The sequence below is a fragment of the Phacochoerus africanus genome, chromosome 9 (genome assembly GCF_016906955.1).
Source record: "Phacochoerus africanus isolate WHEZ1 chromosome 9, ROS_Pafr_v1, whole genome shotgun sequence".
Classification (NCBI taxonomy): Eukaryota; Metazoa; Chordata; class Mammalia; order Artiodactyla; family Suidae; genus Phacochoerus; species Phacochoerus africanus.
In genome coordinates, this window is record NC_062552.1 from 53,723,423 (window position 1) to 53,750,827 (window position 27,405).

A 27,405-nucleotide genomic window follows, 5' to 3' on the forward strand; every position below is an offset into this window, starting at 1 on the left:
CCAGGTGATGAATGTACAGGTGTCCAGGGAAGGAAGGAGGGGTGAGCCCTTGGGTGGCTCCATGACCTAACAGGGAAGGCAGCAGCGTCCAATATCAGGAGACAGCTGTGCAGTCCACATCAGGAGGGTGTCCTGTGACAGCTCGAGGGGATTTGAGGCAGGGATAGGAGCTGATGGAGGGCTGCAAAGAGCAAGGCAGGAGCCTAGCCAGGGGATATGGGAGTCAGGCAAAACTCTGCTCCACAGAGCTAAGGGGAAGGACTCAGGCCCTGAGAACAGGGACCCAGGGCCAGCCTGTGGGGGCCACAAGGAGCAAGGCCAGTGCCCAGTGGAACCCAAATCCTTGACAAATCAGGGTAACAGCTGAACAGACCCTGTATCTCCTGTGCTTCGGGCCAGGCCCCAACAGGGAAGCCTGAGGTGAGTGCGAGAACAGGGGTTCAGGGGCCACTGTGGCAGGGGCTCTGCAAGTCACTGCAGCCAAAACTGCTGGGAAATGGGGATGGAGGTGGCAGCAGCAGCCTAGGCAAAAGCGGGGAGGGGAGGGCATGCTGGGTGATGGGAACTCTGGAAACGAAGACTCAGGGCAGAGGAAACACCCCAGACGCCTGACCTACTGGAGCAGAGGGACTGCGCTGGAGACAAACGGCAGGGAGAGGGGTAAGGACAAGTCTCACAACAGAGTTCCTTGACTGCTAACAGCCTAGCAGGGAGATTTCATACCACAGCTAATGGAACTGGGTAGCAGGGTTCAAGTCCAGCCTCTTCCCCTTCCCGGCTGTGCCACTTTGGGCAAGTTACTTAACCTCTCAGGGACTCTGATTCCTCAACTAGGGATAATAATAGTACCTGCCTCGCAGGGTTGTTGTAAGGATTGAGTTAGAAAGTGTGAAGCACTAAGAACGGCGTCAGACACATGGCACTACATAAACATTTGCAAGTGTCATGCAGAGTAAAGCAGTTTGACACTAACCAATGTTTCCAAATTGTTCTCCACAGAGTCCTCAACTAAGAGATACTTCCATCAAAAAGATTCTTTTTTTTTTTTTTTGGTCTTTTTGCCTTTTCTAGGGTCGCTTCCCACGGCATATGGAGGTTCCCAGGCTAGGGGTCTAATCAGAGCTGTAGCCACCGGCCTACACCACAGCCACAGCAATTCGGGATCTGAGCCACGTCTGCAACCTTCACCACAGCTCATGGCAATGCCGGATCCTTAACCCACTGAACAAGGCCAGGGATCAAACCCGCGACCTCATGGTTCCTAGTCAGATTCGTTAACCACTGCACCACGACGGGAACTCCCCATCAAAAAGATTCTTATGGCCAAATTTGGAAACTGTCTCCTATCATATCCACATCAAGCTCTAATAAGTCCATAGTGAAAAACAAAAAGCAAATAAACAACCCCCCTAACTTTATTTAGCCCAGTGTTTCCCAAACCTAGTGGATGATGGATCCTTCCACAGGTCTTGCGGGACACCAGTCTGGGAAGTGCTTTGGGGGAGGGCAGTGTGGAGCCTCTGAGAGGGGAGGAAGGGTCTCCAGGAAAAACTGTCAGGCAGGAGTTAAGCCACAGCCAGATTCCAGTGACCAGAGAGGAGGAGGGAAGGAGGCAGCTGAAATGCCCGACTAAGGGTGCTGTGCAGAAGGAAAGGGCCAGTGTGAGAGACCCAAGGCGGGGAGTAGGGAGGGTGGGGAGAGCAGGCTGCTGTTTGGGCATAGAGGGAAGAAGAGGCAGAGGTGACTCTGAGAATTCACATTTTGGGAGGTAGGGGCTGGAGAATAGAAAGCGGGTGAGGAGTGGGGGGCACAGCTCACGGCAACGCCAGATCCTTAACCCACTGAGTGAAGCCGGGGATCAAACCCACAACTTCATGGTTCCTAGTCGGATTCATTTCTGCTGTGCCATGAAAGGAACTCCCCTCACTCACTTATATACTCTGCCCATTCTCCCCATGGGTCTTCTCAATCTGAGGTAAGTCCAAGCCTGGTGGCTTCCCCAAGGGGGAAGCTGGTGAGAGAAAGATGGGGACAGCTGTTTCCAAGGAAAGAAAAGCCCCCTGAAGGCACACAGATGTCCTGTCCCTGCTATACACAGATCGTGTGATTGTAAAATCGACAGCAGTTGTCCAGGGCCTCTGGGCTGAACTCCAGGCTGGTGCTGAAAAGAAGCAAAGGCTGTAGTCTGAGCTCCAGGCCTGACTGTGCTGGCCACTAATGGCTGTGCACCTTTGGGAAAGCTGCTTCTTATCTCTGGTCCAAACTTCCTCTCCAAGTTTGATCCCCAAGCCCCCACATCCTCCTCCCTTGGTCACATCAGCCATGGCCACAACATTTCTCTCTTCCTTCCTTCCATCCTTCTCTGTCTGTCTTTTTATGGCCGCACCAGCAGTATATGGAGGTGCCTAGGCCAGGGGTTGAATCAGCTGTAGCCGCCGGCCTACACCACAGCTCATGGCAACGCCAGATCCTTAAACCACTGAGCGAGGCCAGGGATCAAACCCACATTCTCATGGATACTAGTCCGGTTTGTTAACCGCTGATCCACAGCAGGAACTCCATGGCCACAACATTTTTATCCTCGGCCCTGGTGCCAAAGGCATCCCTCAGGTACTCAGGCCTTCTGCGCCACACCACTGTTGGTGCCCCCTGGCCCCACCACCCAGGCCCTCACCTCTGGAAGAACTGGCGGCAGCACTGGTACACCTCAAAGCTGCTGCTGCTGAGGGTCGTGTTCAGGAAGGACACACAGTCAACCTCAGCCCCCCTGGGCACGTAGAGGATCCCTGTGCAGGGAAAGCAGCTGGTGGGCAGGGCCCATCTGCCTCCTGCCCCCCAACCCGGATCAAGGCCTTCTGGAGAAGCCAGAACCTCGGTGCCCTGGATCAGGGCCAGCTAGAGAATCAGGGCTCTGAGTCCAGAGCTTGCCAGGCCCGCACTCACCTGCCACACAAGCGTTCACCAGGGACACACAGGCCCCGGTGCAGAGTGCCCGGAGCACAATCTGGGAGAAGTCGCCCTTCCGCTGCGGGGCCATGGAGGCTGCAAGAGAACAGGAGTGCCAAGGGCCAGGACCTCGCATGTTTTTCTGCCTCCAGCCACATCTGCTGATCCCTCTTCCTCTTCCGGGTGGCCAGAGGGACAGACATTATCCTTCTGACACTCGTTAGGTTTGGGAATCCTCCTTGGCCTGATGTGGGCCCCTAAGTAGCACTCCACACCTCCCACAGGCCATCAGTGGCAGGTGTAGGAATAGAAGGTGAGTTTGGAGTCAGGCAGACCTGGGATTAGACACAGGTTCAGCCAATTATTAGCTGAGTAACTTGGGCCATGATTTCGCTTTTCCAAGGCTTAATTTCCTTCTCTGTAAAACAGGATGGTTAAACCACCAGGCCAGACACTGCAAGGGTTGGAAGTGTTTTCCTGTGAATTGCTGAGAGCTGTACAGAGCCTCCCTTCCTAGGCCCCACCAGGCCTGCCTGTCCACTGTGGGTTCAGGAACTGGCAAGACAAAGCTTGAGGGGGAAGGTCAGCACCTCAGACCCCATCCCTCCCCAGAGCCCAGATCCAGGCTTGGCCTGCAAGGCCAAGGTGCTAACTTCCTGGGCTAAGCAGCTGAGAAATCATGAAATTCCAGGCTGGGAGGAAGCTCCACGGCTGTCTGGTTGAGGCTCTGCCTTAGACTAATGGGAGAACTGAGGCCCACAGACCCCCGGGATGTTGTTGCAGAGCCAGGACTGGAGTCCACCCCTGACTCTCCAGGATGCTGGGGAGGCCCCCCCCACAGCACACTCACTCAGGCCGCCCAGCATGATCCCAATGGAGCTGAAGTTGGCAAATCCACAGAGGGCGAACGTTGTGAGGATTTCTGCTCTGACCTGAGAAGACAGAGGGTGAGTGGAGAGGAGCTTCCCTCAGATGGAATGGCTGAGCCCCCCACACCACGCAGGCTCCCCGGCCTTCATTTCGCCTGCTTCCCATGTGTCTTCGACCTTGGAAGCTCTTTTTTTGGTGCTGCGCCTTCCCAGGCCTTGCGCGCTCACCACTAAGCACCAGCTCACAAACATAGTCTCCCTCTCCTCTGTCCTTGAACTCCTTATCTTTTTTTTTTTTTTTTTGCTTTTTAAGGCCACACCCATGGCATATGGAGGTTCCCAGGCTAGGGGTCTAATTGGAGCTACAGCTGCCGGCCAGCACCACAGCCACAGCCACACAGGATCTGAGCCACATCTGCCACCTACACCAGAGTTCACAGCAATGCCAGATCCTTAACCCACTGAGCGAGGCCAGGGATCAAACCCGTATCCTCATGGATACTAGTCGGGTTCGTTTCTGCTATGCCACAGTGGGAACTCGGAATCTCCTTATCTTAATCAGCAGTCTTTCTGGGTATGAGTCCGGCTGGCCCAGCCCTCTCACTTTGGCTCTGCCAAGCTCTGTGCCCAGTGGCCTGGGGGGTGAACGGCTCTTCCAGATGTGCTGCAGTCCTGGGCTTCTGTTTACCAAAAATGCTTTCAGACTGAGGCCCTCCGAGGGAGACTGGCAGAGACAGTGCTGGATTTGGAGCCCAATCAACTTGAGTTCCAGGCTTGTCTAGCCCTATTTTCCAGCTGAGCAAGTCAGTAGCCTCCTTAAGTTTCAGTTTCTCCATCAGGAATGTGGAGAATACCTGTCTAGAATGTGAAGAATAATAATACCTGCCTGGAAGGACTGTCCTAAAGATCATAAAATGTATAGCAGGTGATATGCACGGGATAGGTATTTAAGCAAGGTGATTCTCCTTCCCTTTTGCTCTAAGCAATTATGTCATTTCTTAAAGAGAAGGGTTAAGAGCCAAAACAACAATTTGGGGAAAAAATTGGCTTTTAGATGCATAACTCATACCATATAAAAAACTAATTCTAGATCATTGAAGCAGATAAATATTAATATTTTAAACATCAAATAAAGAAACGAACCAGACATATCCATGAGGACTCGGGTTCGATCCCCGGCCTCGCTCAGTGAGTTAAGGATTGCTGTGAGCTGTGGTGTAGGTTGCATCTGGCATTGCTGTGGCTATGGTGTAGGCCTGCAGTTGCAGCTCCATTTCAAACCCTAGCCTGGGAATTTCCACATGCTGTGGTTGCAGCCCTAAAAAAAAAACGCCCCCCCAAAAAAAATTGTTACTGTTACAAAATAGTATTATTACATTTTGGAGAGGAACAAACTGAGGCTCATAGAAGTAATAGATGAGGTTCACACGGCAAAAAGGCAGCTGTGTCAGAATTTGAATTCAGTTTTGTCTGACTCCAAAGAGCACAATTTTAACTACTTCACTATATTATTTCAAGAATTCCACCGTTACCAGATTTTTGGACAGGAGATAACTTTGTAAACTTAGAAATAATAGAAGAAATGCAAAGATTTGGTGTAAATTTGGTGTTAAAAGAAAAATCCCTGAATACAGAATGAAGGGGGAGTGGAGTAGAGATTAGGAAAAATATACGTGGGAAATGTAACAGAAAAGGGTTAATATCTTTATAACATGCAGAGTTTACATAAACTGATGGAAAAACATTAAGGTACCTGCATCCTGCTTGCCTACAATCGCCCTCTAGCAGCAGCCCAAGTAATCTCAGAATGTAAAATGTCAAATCTTCAGTAACTTACTACTGCTCCTTGGCCTGTGCTGCTCTCTTACCATTGCCACCTGTTTGAACTGGACTCCTCTCAGTTCTCCAAACAAGTGCTTTTCAACCTCAGGGCCTTTGCATGTGTCTCTTTCTTTGCTTGGAATGCTCTTCCCAACTTCTCCTGGTCCCTTTTTCTCCTTCCAAGTCTTAGGCCAACTATCACACCGCAGGGAGGCCTTTTCTGACCATTCCAGTCAAGGAAGACACCCCTTCCTTGTTTCCTTCATTTCCTTCGTAGAATTTAACCACTCATTGTTTTAAAACATTTTTTTCTAATGGTTGCACCCAAGGCATATGGAAGTTCTCTTGCTAGGGATTAAATCTGAGCTGCAGCTGAGGCAATGCCAGATAGTTCACCCACTGCACTGGGCAGGGGATTGAACCTGTGCCTCTGTAGTTAAGTGAGCTACTGCAGTGGGATTCTTGTTTTGTTTTGCTTTGTTTTAGGGCAGCACCCCTGGCATACGGAAGTTCCCAGGCTAGGGGTCGAGTTGCAGTTGCAGCTGTCAGCCTATGCCACAGCCACAGACATGCCAGCAGTTCCATGACAGCAGGGACCATGCTTATCTAGTTTGCCTTTTTACCCCTGATACTTTTATCCCTCATACCTTGGCATCTCAGAGGTCTCATCAAATATTTACTGAGGGAATAAAGTTCATTTTCAAAGATCCTGAAGGCACATACCACCCACTGTCTCTAGAGGAGAGAGGGACACTGGAGCTAAGCATGACAAGTTGGGGGAAATCTGGGCTTTTTACTCTACACAGGAAAAACAAATTAAAACAATGGGTTATTATTTGCACATTAAAGTGGAAAAGGTGTTTTTGTTTTTTTTATAAGAGGCTACTCAGTCCTGCTCAGTGAGTGGTGAAATCAGGGCTCACAGGCGCAGCTGGGGTGGGTTCAGTTGCTACAACCCTTTGGGAAAGTTACTGGCAGCAACCGCATGAGAACTCACGCCATGTGACTCAGTCATCCCACATCTGGGAAAGCTCCCGAGGAAATGATCCGAGAGGAGGGAAAAGTTCTAGGCAAAAAGCTATTCATTTCAGCATTGTGTATAATAGCCAAATAATGGAATTATATTATTATCTTTATATTCATTGGAATTATAATTACTTATAGATTATAATAGCTGCTATTTGGGAATGATGAGATGGTAATTTTTTTCTTTCTCAATCATGTTATATACAGCTGTGTTTTTTTTTAGAGAATTGTATTTTAGAAAGTTTTTGGAGTAGTTTTTTTTCAAGTCTTTTTTTTTTTTTTTTTGCTTTTTCAGGGCTGCACCTATAGCATATGGAAGTTCCCAGGCTAGGGGTCAAATCAGAGCTGTCACTGCTGGCCTATAGCAGCCACAGCAATGAGTGATCCAGGCTGCGTCTGCAACCTACACAGACCTGGCAATGCCAGATTCTTAACCCACTGAACAAGGTCTGGGATCGAACCCTCATCCTAGTGGATACTAGTTGGGTTCATTAACTGCTGAGCCCAGTTAGCAGTTAATGGGAACTCCTTTAATAAGTCTTAACAGAACCAACCAACTCCTGAACTGAATCCAACATATTGCCAGGGAATGTGGTGGTGAGGTCTCCCTATACCACTCTCTTAGCTCATTGGATGCTCACATCTGTTCTTTTGGGGTGAGCGTGGCAGGTACCACACCGGTTTTTCCAACAGAAGAGGCAAGGTGGAGAGGCTGGCTCAAGGCCACATGGGATGGTGCCGGTCTATAGTTGGCGCTCAGACACCTCCAACAGGGCCCTTTCTTGCATCTCAATCTCCTAAGAGGCCTTGAGAAAAATGGCAGCAAAGCCTAAGGCTGTCTTGTTGCCCAGGGCTGTGGGATGTGGGAGGTGGAGTGCCACCTCAGTGTGTTTCAGCTGGGCCCAAGGGGAGCAGCTATATCACACCCTGCCACAGGGAGGGGACGGGGACACTCACAGAGATCCACTGCTTCCTGGAGCCAACCCACTCCTCAGCCCCTGCAAGGCGGCGCTGCTTGTACCCGGAGAGCTCCTGATATGCCACAAACTCGTTCAGAAACAGCTTCATCCCCAGCAGCTCAGCCACCACTGGGCAGTCCTCCCAGGCCACACCCATCAAGAAGGCCACAGGCCGCAAGACGTAGGAGCAGATGAGCTGAGGCACAAGACAAGAAAAGCTGCTGGGACTGGACGTGGCAGGGGCTCTGCAGGTGTCCACCCACCATCAGCCACCAAGCAGGCCAAGTGGGCAGACGGAACTGTACCTGGAAGCTGAGCCCCTGGACATCCACCATGTCTCCCAGCCAGGAGAGGGCAGCATTGATGAAGGCCAGCACAGCCAGGAAGGCAATCAGGTTGGCTGCGATGTTGGTCACCACCTTCACGGACATGGCAGCCCCACTGCTAGCTGCTTCTAAGAGGTTCTGAGCATCTCTGTTGATGGGATCAAGAGCCACCGTGATTGGTCCATCCCCAAAGGAAGCAGAGCTCCCCATGCTAAAGTTTCAAAGAGGAACCTTGAACAGAGTGTTCCAGAGCCAATGGTCCTTGTTTTTACACTGAGACAAGAGAGAGGAAGGGGCTAGTCCAAACGCTAGGGTAAGACCCAAATTCTGGGAGTTCCCTGGTGGCCTAGCTGGGCCTAAGTTGTCACTGCTGTGGCTCAGGTCACTGCTAAGGTGAGGGTTTGATCCCTGGCCCAGGTACTTCCACAAGCTTCGGGCATGGCCAAAAAACAAATAAACAAAAAAACAAAGACCCAGACTCATAGCACAGATGCTGCCCAAGACAGAAACTGAGAGCCACACATGAATTTTGAACATTTGAAAAGAGGCAAATCTGAATTGAGATGTGTTGCAAGGATACACACCGGATTTCAGAGGTTTAGTACAAAAAAATTAATGTGGGAGTTCCCATCATGGCACAGCGGAAATGAATCCAACTAGGAACCATGAGGTTGTGGGTTCGATCCCTGGCCTCGCTCAGTGGGTTAAGGATCTGGCATTGCCATGAGCTATGGTGTAGGTCACAGACATAGCTTGAATCCCATGTTCCTGTGGCTGTGGCATAGGTTGGCAGCTGTAGTTCTGATGTGACCCCTAGCCTGGGAAACTCCATGTGCCGCGAGTGTTGCCCTAAAAAGCAAAAAATATATATATATTAATAATAATATAATGTAAAATATCTTAATAATTTTATATTTATTACATATTAAAATGACAATATTTTGGATATATTGAGTCAAGAAAAACTTTTATCAAAATCACCTTTCTTTTTATTTTTTTTGCTTTTTAGGGCCTCACTTGAGGCCTATGAAAGTTCCCAGGCTACGGGTCAAATCAGAGCTATAGCTGCTGGCCTATGACACAGCCACAGCAACGTGGCATACAAGCTGTGTCTGTGACCTACACCACAACTCACAGCAATGCCAGACTCTTCACCCACTGAGCAGCCAGCAATCGAACCCATGTCCTCATGAATACTAGTCATATTCATTACCACTGAGCCACCACGGGAACTCCTCTTTACTTTTTAAAAGATGGTTACTAGGAGTTCTCCTGTGGTGCAGCAGACTAAGGGTCCAGCATTGTCACTGCAAGTGGCTCAGGTTACTGCTGTGACACAGGTTTGATCCCTTGCCGGGGAACTTCCACATGCCACAGGCATGGCCAAAAAATAAAAAATAAAAATAAAATAAAATAGAAAAAAGACGATTATAGAAAATTAGAAAATTTTAAATTATGGCTATGACTCACATTGTCTTCTCTATGGCAGGGTTGCTCTAGACTTTCAGGAAGATGTGAAGTTGAGGCTGCCCATTGAATCCCCAAGCACATGTGTCAAAAGTAGTGTATTTCCACATTTTTTTAAGGATTAAGTGTTACACAAAATTTGCTGAGACAATGATGAAGAGAGGTTAGGAGGTGAATAAAATCAAGGACAGTTTCAATATGTCAATGTGATTGACACGGGGGGTCAGAATGCAAAGGTATGCAGAGATGGTGGCATGGAGCTTTTTTTCACAACTCTTCTCAACACACACACACACACACACACACACACACACACACACACCAGACACATCCCCAAGAATCAGGTCACTCTCCAAAGACTAGTTCATGTTTCTTGCTGGTCAGAGCCTGGAAAATATGATGCAAGAACTGGAATCTGGGTTTTTGAAAGGGAGGCCAACAACCAGGGCAGTGAGAGGGGAGGTGGCCTGGGCATGGAGGAAGATGGGGATGGGCAGAGAAACTGGGACCTACTGCTGCCCCCCCACCCCCCGTCCTCCTCCCTGCTCTGTAGGCTCTCCTGCTGTGCTCACCCGTAGGTCAGTTTCACTCCTTCCTCCCTCTTAAACTTTGACTCCTCCACCTCTGGGTAGACCAGCTTGGAGAGGGCTAAGGCACAAGGGGCGGCCATCACCGAGGCAGCAATCAAGGAGGCGGCATCGATCTGCAAGAGTGAGAATGAGGGTTATAGAGAGACAGCAGAGGAAGTGAGGAGGCCAAGAAGTGTGGCCCAGGCAGGGGGACGTGGTACTCCACCCCACTGGTGTGTCCTCATCACTGGTACTGCTCTCAACATTATGGATAATAATAACACCTTTTATGTACAGAGGGTAACAGGCTGCGTGCACAGAAACTTCTATCTCCCCATAGTACTTCTTCTGGAAGTTAGGGCAAATTTCCTTATCCCATTTGATGGACAGAGAAACTGAAGCCTCCAAGGGTTAAATATGACTTGCCCAAGATAAAAGAAGAGAAGGAATTAGATGCATCATGTCTTTTGGCTCCAAGTTCAAGGTTCTTCCTTCCCTTCCAGGCTGTCTCTCTTTGACCACTCATCTGAGGGCTGGTTCATCATTGGTTTGTGATGACATCAGACAAAGTTCACAGAATCTGAGAGTTGGGTGAATCCAAGGTGTGACCTAATTTGACCTCGTAGTGAAGGAATGTCCTTCCTATGTAGGATTCCCTCCTTGAATGCTTACTGTGACAGGGAACTTACTACTTCAAGACAGCCCACTATATCCCCTCTTGCAGTCAAAGAGCTATTTCTAAGGAAATCTGCCTCCTACAACAGCCTCTCTTTGGCCCTGGGTCTGCCTCCTGGAGCTACACTATAGAAGCCCTTCCCAGCAAGATGACAGAGCAACCAGAGCCCCTGGGATCCTCTCGTCCTGAATTTGTACCCTCACTGTGGTCCCAAACCCTTGGCTTCCCAGTTCTCTTCACAGAGATGGAACACTTTTTCACCGCTGTGTTATTTACCAGATGGGAAAATTAGAACCAAGCCAAACATCTAACAATGGGGGAATGGCTAAACACTGTCAAGCTGCCATCAAAAACGATGGTTACCAAGGCTTTGCAATAACGTGGAAAAAAGCCCACAAACTTGTATATAGAGCACAACCACAATAATGGGGATGAAAACAAACTCCACAACTATGCATGAAAAGAAGGTCAGAAACACACCAAAATGTCAACCAGTTGGTTGTCTCCGGCTAGTGGGGCCAGAATGATTTTCTTTTCTTTTCTTTTCCTTCTTGGCTGCGACATGCAGTGGCTTGATGTGGGATTTCAGATCTCAGTTCCCAGACCAGGGAATAAACCGGGCCTGAGGGAGTGAAAGTGGATTCCTAACCACTAGGCCACCAGGGAACTCCAGAGTGATTTTCCTTTCTTTCAGATTTTTTTGTGTGTTTCTAAATGTCCACGATGGTATACATTGCTTTTATTTTATTTTTTATTGTCTTTTTACCTTTTAGGGCCACACCTGTGGCATATGGAGGTTCCAGGCTAGGGCTCTAATCGGAGCTACAGCTGCTGGCCTACACCACAGCCACAGCAACACCAGATCCGAGCCACATCTGCAACCCACACCACAGCTTGCAGCAACGGTGGATCATTAACCCACTGAGTGAGGCCAGGGATTGAACCCACAACCTCATGGTTCCTAGTCGGATTCATTTCTGCTGTGCCATAACGGGAACTCCTACATGGCTTTTAAAAACAGAAAAGTAAAATAGACTTCTTCTTGTTAAGGTTTGTAACAAATCAAAGGCAGCTCTTAATATTTATATAAAAAAGGAGCAAAAGGAGGGGTCATGTAGCTCAGCAGCATTAAGCTACATGTTCAGACTAATAAAAGCAGAGGACCAAAGAAGCCCATGAAATACCAGGAACTGCTGAAGGGGACCAGGCCTGGGAGACCTTCTGAGGCTCTGAAACCCATATAGTATCCTTACTCTTTTTTTTTTTTTTTTTTTGACTGCATCCATGGCGAATGGAAGTTCCTAGGCCAGGGACTGAAACTGCACCACAGCAACAACAGCAGCGACCCAAGCAGCTGCAGTGACAACACTGGATCCTTAACCCACTGTGCCACAGAACTCCCTTCTTTTAAAACCCCTTTGTTTTCTTTCAGTGCTAAACAGAAACCCCAGATGTGCACCAGCACCCACCTCCCATGTGCCCCCATCGCAGGCACTGGAGGCACAGGTCCTGCTCCTTGTGGGAATATCCAGCCTCAGGCAGATGTCTGCTCTGGGCTTTCTGGGCTGGGCTTTGGGATTTTGCTGGCTTCTTCCTTGGCTCCCAAGCTCCAGTGGGCACAATAAACACTGACCCTGGAATCTTGGGCTTTTCCCTCCACCAGCCAGGACCCTCTCCCTTCCTTCAGCTTGGAGGTTACATCTGGTTTGTCAACTCAGTGGAGTCTCGGCAAGAACACATACTGCAGTTGCCCCACTCCTGGACATTGCCCTTTGAGTGGGCCAGTTATGGCCACAGCCTCAAATGCCCCAGGTGGTCATTTCTGCTCATCTTGGAAAGGGCTGAGTCCTGCAGGGCAGGGCTGTCTGGGGCACTGGGTCAGCGACTCCTCAAGCCAGCGACTCCTCAAGCATCCAGGACCCACTCCCGCCCAAGACCTTCCTCCTGCCAGCGACTCCTCAAGCATCCAGGACCCACTCCCGCCCAAGACCTTCCTCTCTCTACCCAAAGGGTTCCCATGTAAAGAGACAGAGAGGGTCTGAGCCCCTCATTTGAATGTTCAAAAATATCTTTACCAAGAAAGCTAGAAACCCAGACAACTACATAGCATAAAATGAGCCAGTTTTAAAAGGATGGATTTCTAACCCTGACCACTTCTTGAACATTATGCCAAGTGTTTTCTGTCTATTATTGCATTTAATTCTTAAAACTGCTGTGAGGTGGGTGGTAAGAAGTGGAAACTAAGCATGTGATGGACTCTCACTTGGCCCTGCTTGGGACTTCACAGAACTGGTCTCAGAGGCTCCACTCTTGAACAATTGATTGAGGGGCACAACCCAGCCTGTGTTCACGGCTCAAAGCACACATCTGGATCTCTTCTCACACTGGTCCTGAACCAAAGGGGTAAGGAAGGAGACCCAGTATCTGGGGCCAGCAGAGACAAAGCTAGTGCCTGCTTTAAAGCTTTTGGGAAACATGCTGAAAAAGGACATGTCACAATGTCCCTTTTCAGGTCACAGTGAAAGGATTCAGTCAAGTGACCCTTGGGACCTCAGACCAAGGAGAAGATCTAGACCAGTGTTATCTAAATATAATGGGAAACACACTTGTGATTGATTTAAAATTGTCTAGGGGTTCCAGCTGTGATGAATGAGATTGGCAGCATCTCTGGAGCCCTGGAATGCAGGTTTGATCCCCAGCCCAGCACAATGGGTTAAGGATCCAGCATTGCCACAGCTGCGACCTAGGCCACAACTGTGGCTTGGATCTGATCCCTAGCCCAGGAACTCCGTATGCCAGGGTGGCCAAAAAAGAAAAAAAAAATTGTCTAGAAGCCAGTTTAAAAAGTAAAAGGAAACAGATGAAGTTAATGTCAATCATGTATTTTATTTAACCCAATATATCTAAAATATTATCTTTCTACCCATGTAATCAACATAAAACCTATTAATAAGATATATTAATCATTTTTTCATACTAAATCTCAGAGCAGATTTCATTTCAGACTGGCTACACTTCAAGTGCTTAATAGCCATGTGTGGTTATTGGCTACTGTGTCTGAAAGCGCAGGTCTAGAGCTAGCCAGATTTTAGCAATAGGAGGGGTGCAGGGCAGAGGGAGTCAGAAGTTGGGCAACAAAGAAAAAGGAGGATAAAATAAGGGGGATCTCTCGGGAATTCAGGGGCTAAGGGCAAAGCCAAAGATATAGTAAGGAACTGCCTGGAGGAGGGAGTCAAAGGAGAGTGGAGAGGCTGCAGAGGCAGGGCTCTGGGAAAAAGCCCGGGGTGCTGCAGTGGCATCCAAGAGCCAGGAGGAGGCAGAAGAGAGCTTCCCTGTTAACAGACTGGGGACGGATCCAGAGATGGGACGGGAGGAGGGAAAAGTCAGCTATGGGCCTTTCATTGGGCCAGCTACGGTGGCTGGAGACCCGCTGCCACAGGGCTGATCCTTGCGGGCTCTGTGCTTTCTGTAGAGCTAGAGGGAAATGGGTACCCAGGCCTCTTCTGTGAGGAGGCTCCACTGCCTGGGGCTAGGGCTGGACTCTGGCCTGAGAAAGGGAAGGAAAGGAGGCTGAGCTACAAGGCAGAATGTGGAAAAGGGAGAGAGTTCTAGAATTGTATTCCTTTTTTTTTTTTTTTTTTCTTGCTTGTTAGGGCCATGCCCCCAACATATGTAAGTTCCCAGGCTAGGGGTTCAAATCAGACCTGGAGCTGCCGGCCTATGCCACAGCCACAGCAATGCGGATCCAAGCCTTTTCTTGCCTGTGACCTACACCATAGCTCACAGCAACACCGGATCCCCGACCCACTGAGCAAGGCCAGGGATGGAACCCACATCCTCATGGATACTAGTCGGGATCGTTACCACAACAGGAACTCTAGGATTTAGTGTTTCTAACAAGTTCCCAGTTAAAGCTGGTGCTGCTGGCCTAAGCACACCCTTTGAGAACTGCTCTTGTCATCTAGTTCTCCATGGGAAGTGGGAGTGAAGAAGATTTTTTTAAAAACTTTATTCACTTCTGCAAGAAGCAAGAACTTTGATAGTTAAGAGAGAAAAAAATAGGATCTTTAAAGACGTGCATGTGAAAGCACAAACAAGTACGGTGTTTTACACAAATGCAAAGCGTTATTAGCAGGCACTTTGTAGGGGTCATGTCGAAGATTCCCTCCTGTTTGCCAGGCAGCAGTGATGTGATTGGTTAAAGGGCCCCATTCATACCACTGAAATTTGACCCGGAAATGAATGGTGCTCCAAAAGCTGCACAAGGAGTAATATGGGAGCAGAGGAAGGACGTGTGCTCAGAGGGGGCACAAGAGGCAAGGAGGTGAGGGTGCAGGAAGAGTAGGACAGATCCCCGGGGCAGCGAAGGTGTGGGTCTGTGTGAGTTTTGGAGTCGGACAGATCTGGGCTCAAATCCTGGCGTTGGCATCTCACTTAACTCTGAGTCTCAATTTCCTCATCTGTGAAATGAAGATACGAAAGCACCTAGTGCTTTGTCTGGTATGTAGTAGGTGCTCAGTAAGCAGAACACTGGAAACCTTTGCTCCCACTGGCTGTGTGAGAAGCCCGGATGGTCCAGCCCGCCTAACCCGCCTTACTCAGGTGTGAAGCCTCTCCTCTCACCGTCACAGCGGCCCTGGTTCAGGACAATGCCCATGAGAAAAAAACCTCAGGTTGCTCTGGCCAGGAGCTCTGTGGGGCTCCCTCAAGGGCAGGGGGTGGGGGGGGGGTGGTTCAGGTCTTTCCAGCAAGCAGAAAGAGGGCTCTACATACCCCAAAGGAGATGTAGGCGCCTAGCAGGCTGCCGGCAATGGTGGCGTAGCCTCCGGTCATGACAACGTGGATTTCGGAGAGTGTCATGTCTGCCAAGTAGGGCCGGATCAGCAGAGGAGCCTCGGTCTGCAAATGGGAAAGACGTCAGACAAGCAGAGCTCACCAGGCTGGCACAGGCACTTGGAGTGTCCCCTGGCTCCCCAAAGTGGGCAGGCAGGTCACAGTGAGTCCTAAGGACCCCAGAGAAAGAGACACGGTGGGGGTGGGTAGTGAGGAGCGGGGTCTGTACTTGGCTGAGCTCTGTGACCATCAGTATTGGCCCAGCACTATGGAAGGATCCCCCACCCTTTCTTTGGGCCTGAAGATGCTTCCCTGGGTCAAGTGCCTCCCACTTCCAGACACCCCCCCTAAGCGCTTCACACTCATTACTTAAAACCTTCTGAGAAACAGGTGGTCATCCCCATTTTTCAGGAGAGCAGAAGATCAGAGAGGTTCAAAGAATTACCTCTGTTCACGCAAAGGGCCAGAAACAGGTATAACTCCAGGCCTGAACTTTTAATGAAGCCATGGGGGCTGCCAGAAAGGAGCTGGGGCTTAAGATGGTGTGTTAATTTCAGGGCACCTGGGGAAGCCTTGAGCCATGCATTTATTCATTCAATAAATAATTATAGCACTACTATGTTCCAGACTGTTCTATGGGGTAGGGGTGAGGAGATGGAGGGCAGGGGGCAAGTCAGGGTGGGGAGGGATCTCTAGAGAGTGGCATGATCTAACTGGAGTTTCTGAAGGATGGATAGTAGGGGCAAGAGGAGCAACAGAGAGGCGGCAATTCAGTGTCCAGGTGAGAGGCAAGGGTGGCTCGTAGCGAAGGAGAAAAGGGCAGCAGGGCAGGTTGGGATGGGAAGCGGGGAGGAACTGCAGGACTTGCTGGTGGACTGGAGGCAGCTGGGAGCAAGGGAAGCAGAGGACCAACTTTCATCTGAACAACCTCATGGGAACCTCGTGGAATGCACTGCCACTTACTGAGAAGGGAAAGGCTTGGAGATACGCAGGTGTATTGAGAGAGGTTTCTGCTTGTTGGACTTAGCCTAGTAAATCTGAGATTCCTCCGTGGTGACCCTAGGGGAGGGTCAAGGGGGCAGTTGGATGTAACAGATTGGAGTTTAGGGGAGAGGAAGCATTAAACCGAGGGGCTGGCACAATCCCCTGGGGACAGATTGCGGACGGAGAAGAAGAGAGGGCCCAGGCCTGCCAACACTGAGCTTGAAATGATACTATTAATATATATATATATATATATATATATATATATATATATATATATATATATAGTCTTTTTAGGGTTGCACCCTCGGCATATGGAAGTTCCCAGGCTAGGGGTTGAATCAGAGCTACAGCTGCAAGCCTATGCCACAGCAACGAGGGATCCAAGCTGCATCTGCAACCTATACCACACACAGCTCACGGCAACGCCAGGTCCCCGACCCACTGAAGGAGGCCAGGGATCAAACCTGCATCCTCGTGGTTACTAGTTGGGTCCATTACCACTGAGCCATGACAGGAACTCCAATACCACTAAGTTCTGAAGGCTCCCCATCCTCTCAAAGTTAATTCACCTTCGGAGCAACCTCATATCACCTAATGTCATGATCATCTAAGATTTGTATTTTCTCGGCAAGAACCACTGATCACATTTGCAGTATTTCATACAACATAAATGCTGATACTGAAATATCTTTTTCTCTTCTGCTTCATTTTGAACATCTAAGGGATTTTTTTGGACAATTTATCTGAGAGTACGTCTGTCTTAATTGGCTTTTAAAAAAACTTTTGAAATCAACACACTGCATCATAGCAAAAAAGACGTAAATGCTCCCCAAAGTTTCTTAAATTGCCCAATGAAATACAGCATATTTTGGCGAGTATATCTTTTGGCGACTCAAAAGTTGGGCAGATGGGCCAGGATTCTGAAATGGTCACTAGAGTCTCATTCTTAGCAGGGTTGGGCCTTCTGAAAGAGATTCAGGACTGATAATGCCTTCAGAGTCACATTTACTTTGGAAAATACATTTGCAGAAAGAAGGAGGGGAAAAAAGACAAGCTGATGGCATGGAAGGAACACTGTCCAGGAAGAAGGAGACGTGGATTCCAAGTCCTGGCCAGTATTGAAGGATTTTGGCAAGACATTCCTACCTCGAGCTCAATTTCCACATATATAAAAGGAGAACATTGGATTCCATCTGGAGGCTTGTGAGTCTCTAAGCTGATGAAAATAGCCTTTGCCTGGGGTGGTAGGAGGTGCCAGGCAGATGCCACCCAGGCAACGAGCATATCCCCAAATACACTCCAAAGTAGCAGCCTTTGGTGACTCTTTGGCCTTTGATTGGCTCTTCTGCTGATGAATCAGAACTCTGGGGCCCCAGGGCATCCACCCTCCTTGAAGCCAGGAGGCTGCAGTACCCACCTGACTCACAAAGATGTTTCCAGCCACACTCAGGGTCTCTGTGGCCGTGGTACCCATGGTGGCCTGCATCAGCCAGGAGATCTAGAAGGAAGCAGCGTGCTCTTTGTGGACTGGCATCAGCAAGCTCCAGGGGTAGAGAGAGTCATGGGTGGAAGTACCTTAAACGCTTTCCTTCCAACTCCCAACCCAGGTAGGACCCCCTCACCTACATTTCCCCAAAAGGTCCATTCATCTTCTCCTTCCACACCTCCACGGAGGAGGGCTTGCTATGAAAAAGAGATTTCCTAGTCAAATATACTTGGGAATTGCTATACATGCATACCTTGGAGATGACCAAGTCTTGCTGGTTTAGTAAAGGCTCTGAGAAGTCCTGCACGAAACATGTCTAAATTTGTTTAGCTTGGTGTCTAGCCTAGCTTCACAAAATTCTTTGACCATAAGATCTCTTTTCCTAGTAGCATTTATTAAGCTGATATGAAGCTAGAGCTTTGTGAAAAGGCTTTGGGAAACACGGTATTTAAAAGTTCCTTTTCGATCAATGTGAAATTTGTTTCCCTGGAATTTCTCTCCACTTCAGGTACCTCTCAGGCTGACTTCCCCCTAATCTTTTCTTCTGAAAATGTTTTTTTGTTTGTTTGTTTGGTCTTTTTAGGGCTGTACCTGTGGCATATGGAGGTTCCCAGGCTAGGGGTCGAATCAGAGCTGTAGCCGCCAGCCCATGTCATGGCCACAGCAACGTGGGATCCAAGCTGTGTCAGGCCTACACCACAGCTCATGGCATTTCTGGATCCCTAACCCACTGAGTGAGGCCAGGGATCAAACCCAAGTCCTCATGGATACTAGTCAGGTGCACCAACCTCTGAGCTATGATGGGGACTCTCTCTTCTGTAACTGTTTAGATTCCTACCTCTAACCTCCTTTGCCCTGACCTTCTCTTTTCTGGCCCCTCATCCCTACTTCTTCCAGCCATACTTTGGAAGGTATGGTCTCAGGCCCTTTCACTCTCCCAGTTTGTCACAGCCCCTTGGTGGAACACATTCTCCAGATTTGAGGATAATTGCCTCCCTCCTGCTTGCGTCATGCACTCTTAACATAACCACAGGCTGCATTCCCGGCAGCTACCTGATGGTACTGGTTTACTCTGAGCTCAGTTAGCTAAAACCTCTCAATCTCTCATCAGGTCCAAATTCTGTCCGATGTTGTCTCCCGCATCCTGGTTTTGAGCAGCAGATTTTATAAAGATGAGTTCAGGATGTGATATTTATATCAGCCAAGTCTGGCCAATGTGGCCCACTGCTCTCAAGATCTTTTTGGCATAAATTATTTTTTCCCCTGACACTTCTCCTCAGTGCAGCCTCAACGCTGTAAACTTGACCTTCCCCAAAGACCACATTGGATTTTGGTGCCATTTCTCCTTAGCAACATGACAAAAGATTCTGCAAAGGGATGTTTGGCTAGCAGTGGACTCTGAGAGGGTGTTGACCCTAGGAGCTGGGGATTCTGGGAAGGTCCAGGCTCTCAGAGCAGGGACATGGGGAGGGTTTGGGCTTGGGAGCAAGGCATTCTGGGAGAGTGTGAGCCCAGGGAGCCCATGCCTCTGGGAAGGTCCAGGCTAGGATGTGGAAACTCACCTTCAGGATCACCCACTGCATGAGACCCACATAGTAGAGAACTGACATGGCGCAGCTGAAGAAAACAATGATGGGCAAAACCTGCCAGGGAAGAGCACAGACCTCGGGTTAGAGGTAATAGGTGTCAGGGTACCACCCAGGGCCTTGGAGACCCCAGGCAGCCTGCTTTATCAAGGGCTTGCGGCAAAGAGGTCTGACAGGGTGAGGGAGTAAGCACTGAATTCAGTGCATGAAATCACATGTGGGACCCCTGTGGAGGCACCTGGCCTCTCTGTTCCCTTCTAAACATTAACTAGCCACCCAGCCATCCTGTGGGCTATGGTAGAGAAGCAGGACCTGAGTCTACCACTGTTGTTTTTTGTTTTTGTTTTGTCTTTTCAGGGGCTACACCCATGGCATATGGAGGTTCCCGGGCTAGGGGTCAAATTGGAGCTGTAGCTGCTGGCCTACACCATAGCCACAGCAACATCAAATCCAAGACAAGTCTGGGACCTATAAAGACAAAAAGACAAAACAAACAAACAAAAAAAACTTCCTCACATCCAGTCCCTCCTTTCCAGCGTCCTCCTGACTCTCCCCCAGTGATTCCCCACTGTGGTCTGACTTAAAATCGCAGGGACTGGCAACAATTTCAGCGTCCTTCAGCAGAGGACTAGTTTGAGAACCTGCAGTGTGGCCGTACAGCGGTGCATGCAAAGTCAGGAAACAGGAAGGAGGAACCTCCCTATGAGCTGTTTGGGGATGATTTTCAAGGTAGGTTGTTACATGAAAAAAAGGGAAGGTGTAGAACAGGGCGGATGATGTGCTGCTTTATGAGTAAGAAAGGCGGGGGCGGCATTGCATGCCCTACGTGTGTGAGTGCGGGTATCATTAAAAGGATATGCAAAGGACCAGGAAAGACAGCCGCCATGGGGAGGGAACTGGGTGCCTTGGGGGTCAGGGGTGGGAGAGAGTCTTGCTTTTCACCATAACCCCTTTCGTATTGCTGGAATGTGCTACCTGTTCCAAGCAGCTTTATTTTTTTTAATTTATTTTTTTTTAGAGCCGTACCTGCGGCATATGGAGGTTCCCAGGCTCAGGGTTGAATCCGAGCTGTAGCTGCCAGCCTACACCACAGCCGCAGCCACACAGGATCCAAGCTATGTCTGCAACCTACACCACAACTCATGGCAATGCCAGATCCTTAACCCACTGAGCGAGGACAGGGATCGAACTCGCTTCCTCATGAATACTAGTCAGGTTCGTTAACCGCTGAGCCACGGCTGGAACTCTCCAAGCAGCTTTAAAACAAGTGATGCAGAGCTGGTAAGAACATCAGAGCATTCTTAAAGCTAAAATGTTAAATGGGGAAACTATAATGCTAAAAGCATAGAAAAAAAAAGGCTGGGAAGCCTACACCCACATAGTTAGTTTGTTGCTTCCGTGTGCTAGGACTGTGGGACTTTTGCTTCCTTCTTTCTCCATTTCCAATTTCTCATCTTCTCCTATCATTTTCTATACGAGGTGGATGCTTCTCAAGGGAAGACAGCATGGCCAGAAGAGAGTTTGGAGGAAGCTCAGCAGCTCGGTTTGGGACTTGCTGGGTTTGCGGTGCTGTGGAACACCCACGTGGGATATGGAGTGGCTCAGAGGAGAGGTCTGGGCCAGGCCTCAGTTCGGGCCTCATCAGCACTGACATGCAGGTTGAGGCTGTGGGCGGGATGCGATTCACTGAGCAAATTGCCCTGAGTGAGAAGAATAGTGACTGAGGACAGGGCCCTCGGGTCAGGGACCCTGCAGGGGGCGAGAGGAAGTGGGGGCGCATGGAGGAGATGGAGAAGAAAGAGAGAGGTTGGGGGACACCCAGGAGAGGTGTGAGACAGAAATTGAGGGCAGCTTTTCTAGAAGGGATGGTCGGTCAGCTGTGCCAGGATGTCAGTGAACTCTGGAAAGGTAAGGACTGAGATGGCCCTTGGGCACCTAGCGATTTGGGGTCCCTGGTGACCAGGATGAGAGCAGTGGCCAGGGGTCAGTGAACCAAGCAGAGGAGGGAGAGATGGCAGGCTAGGCAGATCTTTCAAGAGGCCTAGCTGTGCAGGAAGGAAGAGGGGCTGGAGGGGGCCAGGGGGAGGAAGACCTGCTATTGTTTTCTCAGAAGGGAGAGTCTTGAGCAATCAAGTTCAAGCTCCAGTTCAAAAGGAATTGGACTATGGAGTGGTCTGTGATGAGCACAGAGACGGTGGCCCAGGCAGCGCCCCTGGGGAGAGAAACAAGCCCTGCCTTCCCCCTTCCCTTTCCAGATGAGGGCTGCAGGTTTTATCTGGACCTGCTCCACTTGGCATCTCTGTCACCAGCTTCACTGCATGGAAATGTCACCTGACAGGGAACACAGGCACTGGGTGGAGAAACCCTTTTCCTGCCCCTGACTCCTCCCCGCCTCCGGCCCTGGGCTTCCTGGTGCTGGACACACCCACAGCACAGGGAGTGGTGACGGCTTTCTGCTCTCCCTTGCAGTAACACGCAGAGAAGATCACGTACTGTCTAGACTGCCTGTCCAATTTATCAGGCAGGCGATGGCTCAGCAGCCTGGCAGGGTTGCTGAGATGGCTGAGGCCAGGAAGTTGAGCAGGGGATCTGACTGCAGAATTGGGCCTTTCTCCTGGCAGCAACTAAGGGACATTTCCTCTCTGTGAGATGGGGGTGTCTGGAGGAAGGGAAGCTCTGACTGTCCAGGGAGAGAGGAGGATGAGTGAAAGAGAAGAGAGGTGATTTCTAAGGTGGGACATTTAATACTAGGTAAGGTCCCTGAGGCCAATACGCTCCCCTGACTCAGCCCAGGAAATCCCCTTGGGACCTTGGTATGTGAGATGGCAGAAGACAGGGCAGGCAGCTGGAGAGCCTGCCGTGGGGAGGGGTAGAAAGTGCCATGAAGTCCTGCTCCTCGTGTACTGTGCGGTCCTGCCATGAGCCAGGTACCCAATATGTGGTGATTCATGGATCCTCAAAGCAACGGAGGCTGATGTCAATTCACTGCACCAAAGGGCACACCGAGGCTGTGAGATACTGGTTACCTGCCCAGACGGACAGAGTACCTCCTGGCCACGAATCAGATTGCTGAGGCCCTGCCATGACCCTGAGGAGGTTTGTTCTGGAGCCAGTCCTGGAGCCTCATTTCTTTGTCTTTAGGAGAGGCAGCCCTGCAGGGGAGCATCTTAGCCCGGGGCACAGCAGCCCCAAGGGCATGCCCACCACTGCTCCATGGAAACTTAGAGCAGGCTGGTCTGCTAGTACTAGTGCTCACCCTCACTCATGGGAGAAGGAAATTAGAATGCCTCTAGGCCAGTGGTTCTCAAAGTGTGGACCCTGGGCCAGCAGCTTCACCTGAGGATTTGTTAGAAATGCATATTTCTGAGCCCCACCCCAGAGAGTTTCAGATTCAGTAGGTCTGGGGTGGGCCTGAGAGTTTGGCCTTTCTAGATATTGCTGGTTTGGACACGGTCCTCTAAGAATCACTGCTCTAGAGTATAGACCAGACCCTCTGAGCCAACTCCATCTTCCCAGGAAACAGGCTCCGAAGGCAGAACTAAACCCACCAAGGACCTGGCCCTGCTGCCTCCTCTCCCTGGAGGGAGCTAAGCCAGAGCTTCTGATGACTTCCTGAGACTGCTTGGCAGTCCGCAAACCCCCAGCCCCCAAGGCCTAGACCCTGTACACAGAGCCCTGTCACCAGCCCCCGGCCACAATGAACCACAAAATCCCAGAGCTGGAAAATTCCTCAGAGGGGACGGCTGCAATATCCATATCCAGCCTGCCACCAAGAGCACAGGAGGGAAGAAGGAAATTACTCTAAGGTCAGATAAATTAGGGGGACATGCCTCTTTTTTTTTTTTCTTTTGGTCTTTTTAGAGCTCCACTTGAAGTATATGGAGGGTCCCAGGCTAGGGGTTGAATCACAGCTGTAGCTGCTGACCTACACCACAGCCACAGCAGTGCAGGATCCCCGACCCACTGAGCGAGGCCAGGGATCGAATCTGCATCCTCATGGATGCTAGTCAGATTTGTTTCCACTGAGCCATGATGGGAACTCTGACATGCCTCCTGACTTCCTGCTCATGCTGTCCTTTCCCCCAGAATGGCCTCACCACTCTGCCCCTCATGCCTGTCTCTGCCTAAGTCTCCTTCAGAGGCCTCTGCAGATGCCACATTCTCCTAAGATCGCTCCAGTTCCATCGTCCCATCTCCCTCGTTTCAGCAGCCACCCCATTTCCATTTACTTTCCATTTCTTCCTCTGAAAATCCTGCTCACTACAGTTACACCTTAATTACTAGATCCAGTGGCACATTTTAGTCCTTATCTGATCTTTTTTATTATTTTTGGCCAAATTTGGCACTGATAACCATTGGGGATTGCAGAGTATGCACCAGGCAGACACTCCGAAACCCTTGGGAGGTGAAAACATTTTCTCTCTCCCTAGGGGTTCCTCAGAGAGAATATTTAAGCAGCACTGCAGAGTTAGGGAGTGGGTGCATGTTCTAGAGGTTGGAGTGATGATAGGGAAGGAACGAGTGAGTGTGTTCTCCAGGCTCAGCCAGACCCAGGAAGGATGTGGGAGCCTGGAGGGAGGTGATCGTGGGGGTGGAAAGTTACTAGAAGGGAGATGGAGCCAAGGCAGAATGACTAATCAAGATGATGCAGCCAGGAGGTGGCTGCCACGTTGGCTGTGCCAGGGGAGATGGAAGGCTGAAGGAGTCCCAGGCAGACTCAGCTTCCTGGAGAAGCGATGAGCTGGACCGTGGCCCAGCAGGAAGCAGCTTCGATTGTGAAAATCTAAGCTAGCTCAGAGACTTCCCCAGGCAGACATGGGCCAAGGCCTTGGACTTGGTCCACATGATTCATGGAAAGAACAGAAAGAAAACTCCTGAGTCTTCCGTTGGATTCAGCATTAACAAAGCCACTCTCAGCTTGAAGACAAGCCCCAAGCTTGACGTGTGTGTGTGTGTGTGTGTGTGTGTGTGTGTGTGTTCGTGCTCATGCACGCATGTGGGGGGAGGGCAGGGTGTGAAGGAAGTTTTGTGATTAGTGAACCTTGTTGAGAATGGGAACTCTGTGGCCATGGAGCATTGGTCTGAAATCCACCCTCATTCCCACCTGCCTTTGCTAAGGAGGCCACTCGCTAATACACTAACTGGAGGACAGAGCCTCCCGGGGGCCAGGGAACAGTTAGTGTTTGGCTAGGAAATGCTGAGCCTGGTTAATGATAAACCCACCTCCCCTACTGCTTCTCTCTTGACTGAACATCCAATCTAAAAGTCTTTTTTTTTTTTTTTTGCTTTTTAGGGGAGTATCTGTGCCATATGGGAGTTCTAAGGCTAGGGGTTGAATTGGAGCTGCAGCTGCTGGCCTACACCACAGCCACAGCAACACAGGATCTGAGCCACCCGCACCACAGTTCATGGCAACACTGAATCCTTAACCCACTGAGTGAGCCCAGGAGTTGAACCCACATCCTTATAGATACTAGTCAGATTTGTTTCTGCTGCACCTCAATGGGAACTCCCAGTCTCAAAGTCTTTAGCAATCATTAATAGATTTCAAATTTACCACTACCGTTATTAGGGATACTTTCAGTATTTGGAAGGGACACATGATGTCACTGACTTCTACAAGTATGAGGAAGAAAACATCACATGAATGCAAGTACAACAACTCGGTTCTATCCCCAGTTCTGACTTAACTCACTGCAAAATTGTGCCTAAGTCACTTCCCCTCTCTGGGGGGTGGTTTGACCACCTATAATACAAAGGGGAGGCCCAAAGATCAATGAGCTTCCTCCTAGCCCAATGGTCTACGAGTCCATGGGCCCAAAGAGTGATCCAGGGAGAGAGGTAAGTAGCAGGTGTGTGCACATTCTTGGAAAAAGGGAGGAAAGACACACAGCTAACACTGACGAGGGGATGGACATAGCAGCAAGCTGGGTGATACTTTCAGTGCTGGAATGGGAGACAAGGCGGGTGGGGTCTCTGGTGGACACAGCTGCTTGGACTGCCCGGTGTCCCTTCCATTACTTCTTTTGGGAAAAAGCTTTTTAATTTTTCTCTCTCTCTTTTTTTTAGGGCTTCACCCCAAGCATAGGGAGCTTCCAAGGCTAGGGGTCAAACTGGAGCAACAGCTTCGGGCCTACACCACAGCCACAGCAACATCAGATCCAAGCCACGTCTATGACCTACACCACAGCTCAAAGCAACGCAGGATCCTTAACCCACTGAGCAAGGCCAGGGATTGAACCTACATCCATCCTCATGGATACTAGTCAGATTCATTTCCATTCAGCTACGATGGGAACTCCTTTTCTGGCTTTTTTTTTTTTTGTCTTTTTTTGGGGGAACAAACTTTTAATTCCCTTTGGGAAAGCACCCCTCTTGCGCTCTCAGCCCAGAGGCTCCAGGTTTGGCCTCCCAAAGTCATGTATCCTCCCTGGCTACCTGTTCAAGGATGGCAGATACTTCAAGCCAGGCTAAAAAGAGCCCACTCTTGGATTTCCTTCTGCAGTTAATGGAAATCAGGCTCCCTTTCTTTCTCTCTCTGCTAAGGTTGCTAAGTTGGTTGGATGTAAGCCTGGTACCTCTTTGCCATACTTCAAGAGACCTACACAAAACTAAGACAAAAGCCAATCCTGAGAACACAGACGCAGGATATAAGTAAGGCAAATCCCAGGTAATGTTGAGTACCTGAATCCAGCAGGACCTGAAGCCTCTGGATTTCCCACTTATGGAAATTAATCTGGTTTGGGGTGGTGGTGGGGTTAGTTGTGTTTTGTTTTGCCTTTTAATTAAATCACTTACAATTGACAAACTCAGGAGCTAAGCACCTGGTCAGGAAGTATAGCCTGGACTCCCAAAGGTGGCCCCACGTTATGGCTGAGAGGGACTACAGATCAAAGCGTCTATGCCATTGCTCTTTCTCTTAGGCAGACATGCTACCTGTCACCTGTGCCCTGTTCTTATATTAGACCACAAATGCTCACTTGAATCACAAGGGCACCCTGAAAATGGAGCTAATCCAAGTCCTACGGGGGAGCTGTCTGCCTTGTTTTCTATAATAGTTAATAATACCCACCTGTCCTAGGCAATAATCCTTCAAACGATGAGTTTCAGAGGGTGGCTTCCACTTAGAGCATCTCATTCCCTGGCTTTAATTGGGAACATGAGACTCTAGTCACTCCAACTGCAGCATCTCAACCCCCGCCCCCAGCCTTAGTAATTGGGCCAAGGATGGTCATACGACCCGAGGGAGACCAGGCTGAAGCCCACCTCAAGACTTTTTTTTATTTTTATTTTTTATTTTTCTTCACTTTTTAGGGCTGCATGTGCTGCATATGGAGGTTCCCAGGCTAGGAGTCTAATCAGAACTGCAGGGGCCAGCCTACACCACAGCCACAGCAACATCAGATCCAAGCTGTGTCTGGGATCTACACCACAGCTCATGGCAACACCAGATCTTTAACCCACTGAGTGAGGCCAGGGATCAAACCCGCATCCTCATGGATACTAGTTGGGTTCATTATCTCTGAGCCACAATGAGAACTCCCTACCTCAGGACTATGATAAACCATAATGGCAAAGAATATTTTTAAAAAGAGAGTGTGTGTGTATACACACACACACATACACCTTCAAATCGCTCTGCTACAGCAGAAATTAACACATTCTAAATCAACTATATTTCAGTTTTTAAAAAGGGAGGGGGATAATGACAGTATTTTCCCCATAGGGCTGTTGTGAAGATGAAGTAAGTGCCTGGCACATAGTCCTTGCTCCTTAAATAGCAGCTGTTATTATGACTTCCTTCTCCCTAAGTTTTTCTTCTCTGTTCCACCAGGATCTCAGGTCAGCAGGGGA

The 27,405-nt window shown here is 49.5% G+C and overlaps 1 protein-coding gene across 1 annotated transcript in view; it reads right to left on the reverse strand.

Moving 5' to 3' along the window:
* Positions 1-1,903: 1,903 nt before the first annotated feature.
* The window catches only part of SLC28A1 (solute carrier family 28 member 1), a 44,789-nt gene continuing 19,287 nt past the window's right edge, over positions 1,904-27,405 (reverse strand). The window contains exons 9-18 of the mRNA XM_047795799.1: positions 19,528-19,608; positions 17,897-17,977; positions 15,433-15,558; positions 9,987-10,117; positions 7,927-8,095; positions 7,620-7,817; positions 3,797-3,878; positions 2,944-3,042; positions 2,675-2,786; positions 1,904-2,161 (exon numbers count right to left, since the gene is read on the reverse strand). Coding sequence (XP_047651755.1) covers positions 2,089-2,161; positions 2,675-2,786; positions 2,944-3,042; positions 3,797-3,878; positions 7,620-7,817; positions 7,927-8,095; positions 9,987-10,117; positions 15,433-15,558; positions 17,897-17,977; positions 19,528-19,608 — 1,152 coding nt within the window. The 3' untranslated portion in view covers positions 1,904-2,088. The remainder of the gene's footprint in view (positions 2,162-2,674; positions 2,787-2,943; positions 3,043-3,796; positions 3,879-7,619; positions 7,818-7,926; positions 8,096-9,986; positions 10,118-15,432; positions 15,559-17,896; positions 17,978-19,527; positions 19,609-27,405) is intronic.